Raw genomic sequence first — 15,934 nt, forward strand, 5'->3', positions numbered from 1 at the left:
GCCATTGTTTGAAATAAAAAAATACCTTTTTACATTTTGCAAAAGAATTTATGATTTGTTAGGTTTAAGGCATTTCTCATTATGTGTAGCTTGTGCTTAATTTTGTAATTACCAACTTAGGTTTCTGGTCTAACTTGTTGATGGAAACATTTTGTTCTGTCATTCACAACACTTTCTACTTCAACAGCTGTGAGTGCAATAATTTGTTGCAATGGGCACACAGAACTCACAGAAAATACTGACAATTAAGGGGGTAAGGGGAGTTAACTGGTTATAAGTCAGGGTCATTAAACAGTAAAGATACAGTCTGTGGTCCACAGCAACACTGCTCCTCAGTCAGCAGCCACGTCTGTCTAGTCCTCAGGCTCTCAGCGATGTCGTCCCTTTGCTTCTGCCTCAGGGCCAGGAAGCCAACTTGCTGCTGGGTTTCAGTCACATATTCTTGGTGCTGGCTTCTTTGTTTTGCCGCCTTGTGTCTGTCTCGGGTGGCCCTGGTCTCAGTCTCAGCTACTTCAGAGATCTTGTTCCGTTTACAATGGTCCTGGGCTTTCTCTCTCTGCTCTTGCTTCATATATGGTTCATCCTTATAGCCAAGGTGGTGGTAACCAAAACTGATCAGTCCCCTCTATTAGTGTCCCCTCTTTGCATAGTCCCACCCAATCATTTGGTGGAAGTTACAGAGACCCAGACAGAATGGCCCTATTAAGAAATTTCACTCTCGCACACATTCATTGAGAGGAAAATACCTAGTAGCACGAAGAAACACCAAAACCAAATTCACTGCCATAGAGTCGATTTATGGTGATCCTATAGGTCAAGGGAGAACGTCCCTTGTAGGTGTCCAAGACTGTAACTCTTTCTCCTGCAGAGTGGCTGGTGGATTCCAACTGCTGACCTTGCGTCCCAGCGTGCAACCACTATGTCACCAGGGCTCCTGCTAGTAGCATTCATCACAAGCAAACTCACTGCTATAGAGTCGATTCCACACAGAGTGACCCCATAGGACAGGACAGGCTAGAACTGGCCCTGTGCATCTCCGAGATGGTAACTCTTTTATTTCTTTTGTAATTCCATCATATCACGAGACTGTAACTTTTAAAAAATTTTTATTAAAAGATCATTTTATTGGGGGCTTTTACAGCTCTTATAACAATCCATACATCAATTTGTATCAAGCATATTTGTACGTATGTTGCCATCACTACTTTCTAATGAGCTCTTAGTATCAGCTCCTCGTTTTTCCTTCCCTACCACCCTCGTGACCCCTTGATAAATGATAAATTATTACTTTCATCTCTTATACCGACTACTGTCTCCCTTCCCCCATGGATTTTATAACTCTTTGTAGGAGTAGAAAGCCCCATCTCTTTCTCCCAAGGAGCCTCTGGTGGTTTTGAACTACTGACCTTGCAGTTAGCAGCCTAACTTGTAACCAGTACACCACCAGCGCTGCTGCTAGTAGCACTAGTACCCAGTTTTTCTCTCTCGATGGCTGTAGCAAGTCTTACTCTTTAAAATGAAGACCCTCAAATATGTCCAGAAAACTGTTGCAGTACATGAAGCGGTTCTAAACCATCGCTGTTCATGAACATTTCAACTAATGATTACTCTCCAGCATATTTTTTTAATTCATATTTTTTTATTGTGATTTCAGTGAAGATTTACACCCAGCTGTTTAGGTTTCAACAATTTCTACAGAAATTGTTCAGTAACATGGGCTACATTTTCCACAATGTTCGCATTATTTCCATTCTGGTTGTTCCATTTCTATTAATCTAGTTTCCCTGCCTCCCTGGAGTCCTGGTGGCACAGTTATGAAGCACTTTACTGCTAATGTAAACCTCAGTGATTGGGACCTACCAGCTCCAGCTCCTCTTGGGAAGAAAAACGTGGAGTCAGCTTCTGTATGGATTCCAAACCCAAACCAAACCACTGCCAGCAAGTTGATTACGACTCATAGTGATCCTATGTAAACTGTCAAGAGACTTTATGGGAGCAAAGAGCCTCATCTTTTTGTCGAACAGCTTGTGGGTTTAGAGCTCCAATTTTGCAGTTAGCAGTCCAACAGTGGCACTAGGATTGTGTGTAGATTATAAAGCAGACTCATTGCGACTGGGTCATTTCTTACTCATAGTCACAGTGGGACTGCCTCTTTGGGTTTGAGGCGATACAAAATCTTTTTTTTTCTTCCTAGCCCTAACCCTAAATTTAACACCAACCGTAACCTTAAACCTAAGCCTAACCTTACCATAAGTCTACCATCAAGCCTAACCCTAACACTAACCCTCAGTCTAACATAAAGTCTAATGTAAAGCCCATTGCTAAGCCTAAGCATAACCCTAACCCTAATATTAAGTTTAACAGCAACACTAACCCTAACACCAAGCCTAATCTTAACCCTAACCCTAACCCTAACCCAAACACCAACCATTAGTCTAACCCTAACCCTAACTGAAACCTTAACACTAACCCTAAGTCTAACCATAACCGTAATCCTAAGTCTAACCCTAAACCTAACCCTAAGTCTAACTCTTAACCCTAATCGTAAATCTAATCCTAACCCTAAACGTAAGTCTAACCCTAATCTTTTTAAAAAAAAATCATTTTATTAGGGGCTCATACAACTCATCACAATCCATACATATATCAATTGTGTAAAGCACATTTGTACATTCATTGCCCTCATTCTCAAAACATTTGCTCTCTACTGAAGCCCCTGGAATCAGCTCCTCATTTTTCCCCCCTCCCTCCCTATTACCTACCCGCTCCCTCATGAACGGAACCCTAGATAATTTATAAATTATTATTTTGTCATATCTTGCCCTGTCCGACGTCTCCCTTCACCCACTTTCTGTTCTCTGTCCCCCAGGAAGGAGGTTATATGTAGATCCTTGTAATTGGTTCCCCCTTTCCACCCCACCGTCCCTCCACCCTCCCAGTAGGCGATACAAAATCTTAAGGGAGCAAAAAAGCCTTATATTTCTCCCTGAGAGCAGCTAGTGTTTAGAACTGCTGACCTTGCGGTTAACAACCACAGTGTAATTACTATCCAGCAGGGTTTACAACTTAGAAACTCTGGGGCAGTTATACTCTATGAGAGTGAAAACCTCATTGCCATCAAGTTGGTGCCAACTCATAACAATCCTACAGGCCAAGGTAGAACTGCCCTTGTGAGTTTCTGAGATTGTCTTTACCGGTGTAGAAAGCCCAGTCTTTCTTCCACAGAGCAGCTGGTGATCTTGAACTGTTGACTTTGCATATCACAGCTGAGCGCATAACCACTACACCACCAGGGCGCTCAGCTCTGGGGCAATTATACTCTGCTTATAGGGTCTCTGAGTCAGAATCTGCTTGACAGAGCAGGTTTGTTTTGTTTCTCATTGGCCCCTTATCTTCTCATCCTTGTTTTAAAAGTAGTTGTTGACCATTTAGTAGTAGTGAGTAGTTAGTTGACTGTTTACTTGTGAGTCATTGTGAGTACTGTAGTTAACTTTTAAAAGGAGCACAGTATTTATAAGTGGTATTATTTTGTGAGCCAATCTATTATTTAGCTACAAGGTGTAACCCTGGCTCGTTTCAATTCAAGATTTAAAGACTATCTTAGGGTATTAGTCTTCCAGTCTCAACCAGTCCAATAGAGCCGTGTTTTTTGTTTTTAAAGAAATTGGAGGCTCAGGTCCACATTTCTCTCACCTTCCTCAGGGCCCATCTCCTGGGGCTCTGATTAAAGTGGTTGGTAGTGGGAGTTGGGTGTCATCCAGTAAAGACTTCTGACTTTAGGATCGATGAAGCCATGGTTTGGGTAGTTTATTCGGTAGACTAGCTTTTTCTTTGAGTCTTTGTTTTCCTACATTCTTTCACTTGGAACCAGTAGAGGTCAATCATTGTATCCTAGATGCAGCTGCTCACAAGCTTTTAAGACCCATATACTAATCACCAAACTAGAATGTAGAACATAACTTTCAAAAATTATTTTGTCAATTGACTGAGATGTTCCATGGGACTGTGAGTCCAATCCCTCAAACTCAGAAATCTAATCCTGTGAGGCATTTGGTGGGCCGAAGTAGTATCTATAATTATGCCTCTACAGAGCATTATAGGAGCTGTGCTCGGTCACTCTCTACTTTTCCTCTAGGTTTTGTAATTCACTGCATTCGCTACACAGAACTCCCAGACAATGCAGGTGAGAGATGCTCAGGATACACATGTTCAGCCAGGACATTTTAGAGTTTTTTCAGGCTGCTAATAAAACTCCAGAGGGCATGCCACTCCACTGTAAGCCTCGATCCAAAGGTACAGTACTCCATTCTAGCTCCTTCAGTTAAATGCCCAGAGACACCCTACTCCACAAGTTAGCCTTCTGCCCCAAAGCACTCAGCTTTACTTGCTCTGTGGGCTGGGAAGCTCACCACTCTGTCTCCTGCTCTGGGCCACTGGCTCTGTTGCTGCTTCTCCTGTCACTCTTTGGGTGTCACAACTCTCTTTCACATCCAGGAGGTTCACTGCGCTGGGATCTCATGGTCCAGAGGACACGTTCGACTCCTGACTCTGCCTGGTAGTGAAAATCCCCCTCCTGCTTCTCAGAGAGCTCATTTTATACCAAATAGAATGACAATTGCGGTGAATCCTGTTACCAGATACTCACAGGTAAATCTTATCAGTGTTTTCCTTCATCATCTCAGCCAAATCCATGCAGGAAAAGGTAATTTGGCGGAAGTTACAGAAATTTGACTAGAAGAGACACATTCAATAATTCACTGTCCCTGCACGCCACCACTTGGTTCTTCTCACCATTGTACCTTTTATACATGGATTGGTTTTGCCCCTTTTAATCATGTTACTGTGAACACTTCTATAAAAGCTTGTAGGCCAGCTACTCCACGCCTTTCTCTCCATTGTAGATATCCGATTTCTGGATTTCTCATCCTTTAACAAAGCAGTATTATGAGATTAGAATGTTTATTGATCTGAAAAATCTTCATTTTTGGTTGAATTTTGGCTAAGTGCATCCATAAGGAGTGCCCAGTCCAGAGCATACCATCAAATGTCTGCAGTTTACACCAGTTCATGGTGTCAAACATCTGTTCACTTGGTTAGATTCTGGTCATTTCAACTGTAGCCATCCATGCCAGGTCATATGGGTGCCAGCTGTAAACTTGGGAGTCTACTCACACCTCTGCTCTTCAGACTAACTGGCTTCTTGACACACTCCTCTGCCCTAGTCCCTGGGGCCAGGTCATGCTCACAGGCTCAGGATCTGCACGACTCCTTAAACTTCGGACCAGCCACCCCTTCACCTTCTCTTACATCTATGGACTAGATACATGGCTACCTCTGGAATATGGCCACACTCAGCTAGTCTCTTCCCCGCTGCATTTCCCTCCACTTCCATTTTAGTGAGTGGCTCCAGGCACTTAAAATAACGAGCACACCAAACTTACTGGCTGCGTTTAACTTTCAGACCTAGAAAGGGCCTTTCGCTGATGGGCATAAACTTTCCCGTATTGAAGCATTCAATGGAAAATTGCTTGCTCAAGATTTAAAATGCCAAACGGTCTTTTTTGTCGTCTGCAGGTCTTCCCTTCAAATGTAAATCCCCTTTTCTTTGAGCAGTTCTAGGGCGGCTGCAGGTTTCTATCTAAGTCCCTTATTCTACAGGGGCTTTGACTTAAAATAAAACCTGGTCCTTCTGGGCAATTCCTAACTCCCCCTTTAGCATATCCAATCAAATATAGATTTAAGGTGGGCTTAAGAGCTCTTGTCATTATGGTTGATTTATAATACCAGGTACGAGAAACATAGAAACATTGAGTAGCCATAGTGCAGTCAAATAAACATATAACCTTTAACCTTTAAAATAATCCCCACATTTAATCTCCTCTCTATCCCCTGTCTATATATATGAGGGGGTAGGTCCCCCCCCCAAAAAACCAATGCTCATTTGCTCTTTTTTTTGATGTGAGGGGGATAGTGCATTTGAGTTCATTCCACCAGGTCAGACTATTAATCAAGCCTTCTTTTTAGAGGTTCTAAAAATATTGCATAACAGTGTATGACCAAAAAGGCCTGAACTGTGGCAGATAGGGGACTGGTTTTGCCACCACAACAATGCACCTGCTTACACTGCCATCTCAGTGTGTAAGATGGCTCAGAGATGGCTCAGCCATCTCAGCCACCCAGATTTTGACAAAAAAACAGCATGGCTTTTTATATACCTTTTATATCCTGCAGCATGGCAATCACGAATCCTGTTAATAGTTACAGGTGAATCTTATTAGTGTCTTTCTCCACCTTTTTCCCCAGGCTGTGCAGGAGAAGGTCATTTGGTGGTAGTTACAGAGACCTTGGCAAGAAGAAACACATTAAATTATTCACTCCCATTCCAGGAGCCCTGGTGGCTTGTTGGGATATGTGTTGGGCTACTAACTGCAAGGCCAGTAGTTCAAACCCGGTAGCTACTCCAAGGGAGAAAGATGAGGAGAAGCTCGATTTTGTCCTATGGAGTTACTATGAGTCAGAATTGACTCAATGGCAGTGAGTGGTATGATGTATATGAATATACGTAAACGTAGTACATAAGTGCATATTCATATGCAAACACATGTACCTATATGCCTATGTATATACCACACACATTTTTTATTGTTTTTGCTGTTATTTCAGAAGTATATGTGCCATAACACTTATCAGCAGGTGCTTTTATCTTTAACAGTTTATTGGCACTCCATCTGCATATCACCTTTTATCTTTAGTGGTGCTTTCCAGTGACATTTACTTTCACCAAACTGTGTACATTTCATTCTCATTCCAGGTGATTTTTCATCACCCAGAATAATAAGTGTCCTCTGTATAGGGCTTGACGCTCCCTCCCCTTCCATCCTTGATAATCACTAATATTTACTTGTTCATGCTATTTCCTAAAAACGAGAGCACACCTTCTTTGTTTTCTTGTGATTGATTTATGTCAACCAAAATAACATCCTCATATTCTAAGATGTTTTGGACACTGCTTATTATTTCTGATGAGTAATACTCTTGTATGTAGGAAGGGGATTCAGAAAGTTCCTGGAAAAACAGAATGAAAATAGAATTTTCTCGTGACTTTTTGAAGCCTTCTGGTATGTACCACATTGTACTAATCCACTATCCATTGATGGGTACTTGGGTTATTTGCATCTTGCTTGCTTCCCCATTTCCATCATGAATAGTGCTGTATTGAACATAAGATGCACAGATGTCTGTATGTGTCGCTTCGTATTAGATCTCTAGGGTTTATACCTAGGAGTAGAATTGTGGGGCCATATTTTTTGGCAGGGCCTATTTTTTGGGAAACACCAGAGTGTTTTCTACAAAATGTCTGTGTCATTTTGTATTCCCACCAGCAACGGATGAGGATCCTGATTTCTCCAGGTCTCACCTATACTCATTGTTTTCTGTTTTAAAGAATCTTGGCCATCCTGTTTTTGTTGTGAGGTGCCATTGTGTTGGCTCCCACCCATTGCAGTCTTATTCACAACAGAACAAAACACTGCCCATCCTGCACCATCCTCATAATGGTCCCTGTGCTTAAGCCCATTGTTGCAGCCACTGTGTCCATCCATCCCCTGAGGGCCTTCCTCTTTTCTGCTGCCGCTCAATCTTACTGATATCCTTCTTCAGGGTCTGGCCTCTCCTGAAAACATGTCCAAAGTATGTAAGATGAAGTCTTACTCTCCCTGCCTCTCAGGAGCACTCTGGTCATACTACTGGGAGTAAAATTGTATTGCACTGGGTTTTGATTTATATTTCTCTGGTGACTAATTTCACTGAGCATCTTTCCATGTGTCTGTTGACCCTTTTAATATTTCCTTTGGTGAAGTGTCTGTTCATACCTTTTGCCTCATTTTTTTTAAGCCTTTCACACACCCCCAATACTTTTATTGATATATATATATATATATCACATACCATACACTTCTGTAGTTCAGTTATATTTAAAAATAGTTGTATGTATGTCACTCCAGTCCATTCTAGAGCATCCTCCCCTTTCCTATATTCATTATTTGTTCCTCATTTCCCTCCAACCTCCCCTGCCCCCTTATCCCCAATAAGCTGTGCACCAACTATTGCCCCTATACCTCCGTCTAGCCTGTGTTTCATATACTGCAAAACATACCCCCCCAAAATAAAAGAAAATCAACAAACAATACAGCAACAACTAATGGAAATAGCAATTTTATTTAAAAAAAAAAAGAAAGAGAAGAGCAAAGACAATATTAAAATAAACCAGAGGAAAAAACCTCTGTTGAGACAAAAGCAAGAAATATTGAAAACTAGAACCAATACAATGACCAGGTACCACATTGTATCCTAATTCCATCTGCCATAATGTCATCAAGTTGAAAATTGTCTGTCTGACAGCAAGGTTATTCATGTCCCTCTACTCTGGTCAGCAGGGATCCACCAGAAGCTTAATCTATGTAGGGTCCCTGCAGATGGACTTTGGGCTCCCACTGTTATCCATAGCTCTGATACCTTTCCCTCCTTTGGATTTGGATTTTGCTATTTATCATCTTTGGATCACATAGGCTGGTGTGCTTATTCCATGTGGCCTTCGTTGCCATCTCACTTAGATGGCTGCTTGTTTGCATACAAACCTTTAGGACCACAGATGCTGTTGTTTGTGATAGCCGGGCTTTCTTCACCACACTTTGCTGTAGCACCCCTATCTTCATCAACCTTTTCATGAGGCTTTGCCCCAGTTTTGACTGAACAATTTGTCTTTTTGTTGTGAAGTTGTAGAAGTTTTCTATAAATTTTAGCTATTACACCTTTATAAGGTTATTATCAAAGATTTTATTTTCCAGTCTGCAGGTTGTGTGTTTGCTCTTTAGATAAAGTCTTCTGATGAGTCTATGTATTTAACTTTTATGAGGCCCTACTTATCTATTTTGTTTGAATTTCTCATTATTTAGTCTTTGTTGTGATTGATAATCTATTGAGAAAATTTAAGTCCCCAGACCTTGCTTCTATATTTCTATCAAGAATGCTATGGTTTTATATTTATATTGAGGTCTTTGACTCATTTTCAATTAGTTTCTGTGTATAGTATAAGCTGTGGGTCCTGCTGCATTTTCCTGCATGTGGAAATTCTGTTTAGCCAGCACCATTTGTTGAAGAGACTGTTCTCGCGGTGAATGAATATGGCACCCTTGCCAAAATTCAGTTGACCATATCTTAAAGTTTGTGATTAACCATGTAAGGCAAACCATTGGTCTCTCCCTGTGCTGAGTAAAGAAGGGCGAGGAAAAGCAAGGATGCCGGGAAACAATGGTCCATTGCAAGCCCCAGGCTCCAAGAGCCTGAGACCAGAGTAACTAGGCGGTGCCAACCATCTCTACTGCGTGCTCTGTACATGGATCATTGAGTGGGAGAAAATTGTGGAACAAACTCAGAGCAATAAAATTGAGTAGGTGTTCTGTTAGGGGGCCCTGGTGGTGTCGTGGTTGCATGTTGGGCTGCGACCCACAAAGTTGGCAGTTTGAAACCACCAGCCACGCCACAGGAGAAAGACGGGGCTTTGATTTCCAGTAAAGAGTTGCAGCCTCAGAAACCCACAGTGGGCTTGCAGTGAGTTAGCACGGACTCGATGGCAGCAGTGATGGGTGAGGCTTTCTGGTCAGGGAGAGGGTAATACAACTAGTAGAGATGATGACCTGTAATCACCCTTGAAGCCTAGCACTGAGCTCACTTCCTTTCAAACAAAAGACAGGTCTCTTTAGATCAATAATACCAGGGAGGTATGCACTCCTTAGACTAATCAACCATTTGAGATCCAAAGGGCAACATTTCCCCAAGGACAAAATTCAGAAGGCAGGAACGGCTAGGAAAGAAGAGGAATAGAAACGGGGAACAGGGAAGAAGGGGGATAAATGGTGTTACATTGTGGGTTTGCAATCAGTGTCACGAAACAAAAATGTATATGAATGACTGAGTGGAAAATGGATTTACTCTCTCAAACAATAGCCCAGTTCACAACAAAAATTAAAACAAGAAAGAGAAGAAAAGGAAAATCAGTTGACTATATGTGTTTGGATTCATTTGTGGATTTTCAGGCACTGTCCATTTTTGAAGGTCTCATTCACATTTGTAATTCTGGCTTGTTTAGAACGTATCACTAACTGCTGCTCCAAAAAATTCACCACCATCAAGTCAATTCTGACTGATAGCGACCTGTAGGACAGAGTAGAACTGCCTCTGTAGGTTTCCAAGACTGTAACTCTTTACAGGAGTAGAAAGCCTCACCTTCCTTCCTCAGACCAGCTGGTGATTTGGAACTGCAGACCTTGGGCATGAAATCTTTTAATCCTCTTAACCTCGAGAAGGGGAATTTGTCTACGGTCACGTGGCTGGAGCCTTGGTTCAGAAAGTGAATGCAAGTCTGTCTGGACTCTAGCCCCTGCCTGCTTTTGCCTTTCATTTGTTTGATTTTAGAATGTACACATCAAACCATACGCCAGTTCTGCATTTTATATGTTTGCTTTAGTGATATTGATTACATTATTTGAGTTACGCAATCATTTGGACCCTCCTTTTTTGAGTTGTTCCTCCAATGTTAATATAAACTCATGCCGCCCTTAGATTCTTTTCTAATCTTTTTAAGTGGTACAGTGAGTTCCAAGTTGGGCTGCAGACCACAAGCTCAGCAGTTCAAAACCACCAGCCGCTCCGTAGGAGAGAGATGAGGCTTTCCATTCCCGTGAAGAGTTTCAGTCTCAGAAACCCACAGAGGGAGCTCTATCCTGTCCTGTAGGGTTGCTATGAGTAAGAATTGACTGAATGACAGTGAGTTTTATTAGTGGATTGTCAATTTGATCCCATAGAGATAGTTCTTAAAATAGTATAATGCTCAAGACATTTTATTTATTTATTTACTCATTTAACTCTTGTTGGGCTTTAAGAAGACTTTAGGAGCTATTTTTGGTTTAAAGTTTCAAAATGATCTCAGCACAATACTTTCAAGGGTTCACTCACCCTTTATGGCTCTAGAAAGTCTAGAGGCCATGAGAATCTGAAATTCTTTTCTGTATTCTTCCCCTAGTCTTTGTTCAAAATACTCAGTTGCCACTTGTATTTTTAAATAGAGAAGTCTAACACCGAATTCTTACTGTTGCCTCCCAAAGCAGCATTATTCTGATTCTACACGCATGTGTCTTCTTCTCTAAGCCCAGGCTCCTCCTCTCCTAAATTTGATGTAGTACTAGCATAACCTGGAGAAAGCAGAACTCTAAATGTGGGCATTATCAGCTTCAGGATCTTGTCCTTCTATATCTGGATCTGCTTTGAAACTCACACACCCACAGGATTCTTTGGGGTTAACATTGCCATAAACATTCTTTTACTTATCCTTCTATCTCATAGATCTAGACCAATGGGATATTAAAAATATTCATTTCTTAAGTCCAAGCTAAATTTGAGTAAAATTGATATGAAAAATAACATTAAAAACAGGATATATGTAACATAATATATAATGACATGCATATAAAATAACATACATATATAACATAACATATAACTATTAGAAACAAAAAAAGTGTCAAGTAACAAGTGTCAGGACAATTTCTAGAGGGTAGAGGATATAGAGATCATGTCCCATTTAATAAGGCATTAGAAATGGATTTTTCATGGCTGTTTATAAGAATGCATTTGTTAAAACTTTTCTTCTTGCTTTCTAATCATTCTCTAGAAAGAGATAATTAAATACACGAAGTACTTCCTTACAATTTGAACTTCAATAGAAATTAGAATTTGTATTGCCAATGATAGGTTTTGTAGTCTGTGTTGGGTGGATGCAGAGCTCCTTTGGGTAGGGTCTGGGTGTAGATAGTCTAGGCTTGGTTGCCACCTCCACACTGACTAGTTATGACCACGTGGGCAGATCTTGGCTTTTCCGTATTCAGGATACCTGAGGAAGCCCAGGTGGTGCAATGGATTTCACCCATCATAGTTGAAATTTGGATTTTACCAGATTTTTACAGCAGTAAAAATGATTTTCCTTTTTAGTATAGAGTTCTAAGAAATTCAGTGTAGTCCTATGAAATCACCACCAGAGTTGGGAGACAGAATAACTCCAAAGAAGCTTCTTAGTATCTCTGTATTGTCATGCCTTCCCAATCATCACCTCGGCAACCAATGTTTTGTTCTGTATTAGTATAATCCTTTAGAATATTTTAATAATGGAATTATGTAATAGCTGACTTTTTGGAACTTTTGGAATTGGATTTTTTTTTTGTCTTCACAAAACATGATGCCCTTAAGAATTAACTAAGTTATATCAATATGTAATTAAAAAAATTTACTGGGTTGTAGTCCATGGTATGAATGTATGACAATTCGTTTAACCATTTACATATTGAAGGATACAGGGTGTTCCCTGAAGATAGGTTTTTATTTCCACCAATCATAAAAAGAGACCCAAAGTCCATCTGTAGACAATTGGACATCCCCTCACAGAAGGGTCACAAGGAAGAGACAAGCCAGTCAGGGTGCAGTATAGCACCAATGAAACATATAACTTTCCTCTAGTTCTTTAAGGATCCTCCCCTGCACCCCACTATCATATCTCCAATTCCTTATAAATCCAGCTACCTTATAAATCCAGCTAGATCAGAGCATGTATACTGGTTCAAATAAGAGCTCGCAACACAGGGAATCCAGGACAGAAAAACCCCTCAGGACCAATAATGAGAGTAGCGATACCGGGAGGGTAAAGGGAAGGTGGAGGGAGAGAGAGGGAACCTATCACAATGATCTACATATAACCCCCTCCCAGGGGGATGAACAACAGAAAAGTGGGTGAAGAGAGACTGTGGTCAGTGTAAGACATGAAAAAAAAAAGATACATTATCAAGGGTTTATGATGGTGGGGTAAAGGTGGGAAGGAAAAAATAAGGAACTGATATCAAGGGCTCAAAAAGAAAGAAAATGCTTTGAAAATGGTAATGGCAATATGTACAAATGTGCTAGACACAATGGATGTATGCATGTATTGTGATAATAGCTGTAAGAGCCCACAATAAAATGATTTAAAAAAACCACCACACCAAGAACCCCAAGGACGGTAACAATGAGTAACATTTAGCAGGCCTGGTGCAGGTGTAGGGGGCTATGTATGCACTTACAAAGTCAGTGTTTTGAACATACCGGTTGGCTACTCTGTAGGAGAAAGATGAGGCTGCCTTTTCCCATAAAGATGTAAAGTCTCAGAAATGCAAAGAGCCAGGTTGACTCTGTCCAGTGGGATCGGGATGAGCTGGAATCAGCTCGAGGGTAGTGAGTTTGGTTCTGGATTTAAGGGCCAGGCATGAAGTTCTGTTCTGCACTGTTATTTAATCCTCACAAATCCTTCCTTATTTGCATTTTATGCATAAGGAAGCTGCTGTAGAGAGGTTTTAGTGACTTTTAGTAACGCTGTTGGTTGTGGATAGTTTGTGGTGTCAAAAAGCGCACCCCTGACTCAAATAGAAAGCAAATGTTTGGAGAATGATGATGGCAACAAATGTACAGATGTGCTTGACACAATGGATTGTGATAAGAGTTGTATGAGCCCTCAATAAAATGATAAAAGGAAAAAAAGCTCACTCCTAAGCCTGTCCATTTTATTAAATTTTTGTGGTAGAGGGACACAGCAAAACATACATCAAGCCGACAATTTCTACACGTACATGGGGGGCTTAAAAAAATTGGTGGAAAATGCCATGATCTTATATGTCCCTGAACGCTTTGAAACCTCCTGTACAACTCAGTGACATTGGTTGTATTCTTGGGGGTGAAAAACAAGCAAAACCAAGATGAAGAGTTTATACCAAAGGGGATAGATTTTGGAGGTTGCCAAGTAGGGGAGGGCAGGAGAGGGAGGATGGACTAGCGAGCTGGATTCTTGATGGGTGTTCCCACGGTGAAAGGGAGGATGGTGGTGCGTAGGGAGCGGGGAAGGGGAGAAGAGAGCAGGTGGGGGTAGACTATTGGAGGGTTTGATTCGTGGTTTGGACTGTTGATTGCAAAGTTATTGATCTGAACTGTAAAATCCCCCCCCAATTAAAAAAAAAAACTTGTTTTAAAAAAGATCTTGTGCCACCTTTCTTGATATCTTTTCTTGAATTGTTTTGAATCATTCAAACACTGCCACTTAATTCCTCGTCAACCTTTAGAGTTGCTGTCCTTTAGTTGGTGGCATATAAATAGTTCTATAAAAGAACAATGGTCAATGCAGACATTTCTTTCTGAGCCGAACGATGCTTTGGCTTAAAGATGAATTCCAGGGATGGCGTTAGTTTAAGGGCTCAAGATCTCCTCCGGGCAATCGGTCAGGGATCCGCCAGTCTCAAAGCAGAGCCTGAACTTCTTACCATCACATTTGCTTGTCTAATTCTTTGGCCACTTTGGTAGTAAAGCAAGTGACCTTGACATTTATACTTACCCATGTTGACACCTGCTGTTCACAACCAAGCAACCAACCAACCAACCAACCAACCAACCAACCAACCAACCAACCAACAACTTCATTTCCCTAGAGTTAATTCCGACTCATAGTGACCCTGTAGGACGGAGTAGAATGGGAGTAGAAAGCCTCATCTTTCTCTCTCAGAATGGGCATTGGTTTGGAGCTGTTAACTTTGTGGTTAACGATCCAGGGTGTAATCCAACCTTTTGGATTTGTAGTTTTTGCTTAGGAGAGGCCTTCAAAAAGCTCATGGAACAATTTCCCTATCTTTTAATTCCATTTTCCCACAAACTTTCTGAAGCCCCCTCGTATGTTAAATCAAACAGAATTGCTCTCAAATATTTTAAATCAATACAGAATTGCGCTTCTCAAAGAGGTCCAATTAATTATTCACTGTGCTTTAAGAATGAATTAATTCATGGTGTTAAATAGATTTTTATTATAAATGAATGTTTTCTTTTTAGAGTGAAAGAACATGTCTTTATTTAAAGCCCGTGACTGGTGGTCTACAGTTTTGGGAGAAAAAGAAGAATTTGATCAAGGCTGCTTGTGTCTGGCTGATGTTGTCAATAGTGGAAATGGACAAGGTAAGTCACTAATGATCATGCATTTTGGAACAAAGCTTTCCAGAGGTAAACAAAATGACCTTTTAATTTGTGTACACAAAGTAATTAAGTAAGCTGTCATAATTTTGCCCATATTTTAAGATACTTTTTCTTGTCAAGTAGTCCTTAAGTTGCAGGTGAATAGATATTGTGATTTTGGCTCTGACTCACAGCAGCCCCACGTATAGCAAAACAGAACACTGTCTGGTCCTGTTCGATCCTCGTGCTTGTTACCCTGGAGTCCATTGTGGCAGTCACTCTGTCAGTCCATCTTCCTTGTTTCCCTGACCCCTACCTTATCAAGCGTCATAACCTTTTCTGGGGATGGTCTCCCACGCCTGACAGCGTGTCCATAGTATGTGGAATGGAGCCGTTCTAGCTTTTACAGAGCGTTCTGGCTATACTTCTCCAAAACAGTTGTCTGTGGTTCTAGCCATCCATGGTGCTTGTGCTTTCAGTTTTCTTTGTCGGCACATAATTCAGATGCATCAGTTCTTCCTTATTCACTGCCCAGCAGTCATGTGCATATGAAGTGATTGAAAATACCAAGGCTTAGGTCAGGCACACCTTAATCCTCTTTATCACTTTAAAGACGTCATGTGCAGATTTGCCTTGTTGATATGCCTTTTGGTTTCTTTTCTTTTCTTTTTTTAACTTTAATAGTTTTATTGACATATAATTCACACACTATATAATTCAATGGTTTAAATATGTGGAAAAGAGTTGTGCAACCATCACCATAATCAGTTTTAGAGCATTGTCTTCATTCTGTAATCATTATTATTAGCTTCCTATTTCCTCCACCCCCCTAAGAAACTATTAACCCAGTGTGTTAGTCTGAGTA

General features: G+C 40.9%; 1 protein-coding gene across 1 annotated transcript in view; it reads left to right on the forward strand.

Annotated features, from left to right (window-relative positions):
• The window catches only part of BBS9 (Bardet-Biedl syndrome 9), a 578,043-nt gene that overhangs the window by 3,182 nt on the left and 558,927 nt on the right, over positions 1 to 15,934 (forward strand). Inside the window, exon 2 of the mRNA XM_045288670.1 lies at positions 14,950 to 15,072. Coding sequence (XP_045144605.1) covers positions 14,961 to 15,072 — 112 coding nt within the window. The 5' untranslated portion in view covers positions 14,950 to 14,960. The remainder of the gene's footprint in view (positions 1 to 14,949; positions 15,073 to 15,934) is intronic.

Source organism: Echinops telfairi, unplaced genomic scaffold, assembly GCF_000313985.2.
Source record: "Echinops telfairi isolate 266 unplaced genomic scaffold, ASM31398v2 ScPeMD7_23;HRSCAF=83, whole genome shotgun sequence".
In the NCBI taxonomy this organism is placed as follows: Eukaryota; Metazoa; Chordata; class Mammalia; order Afrosoricida; family Tenrecidae; genus Echinops; species Echinops telfairi.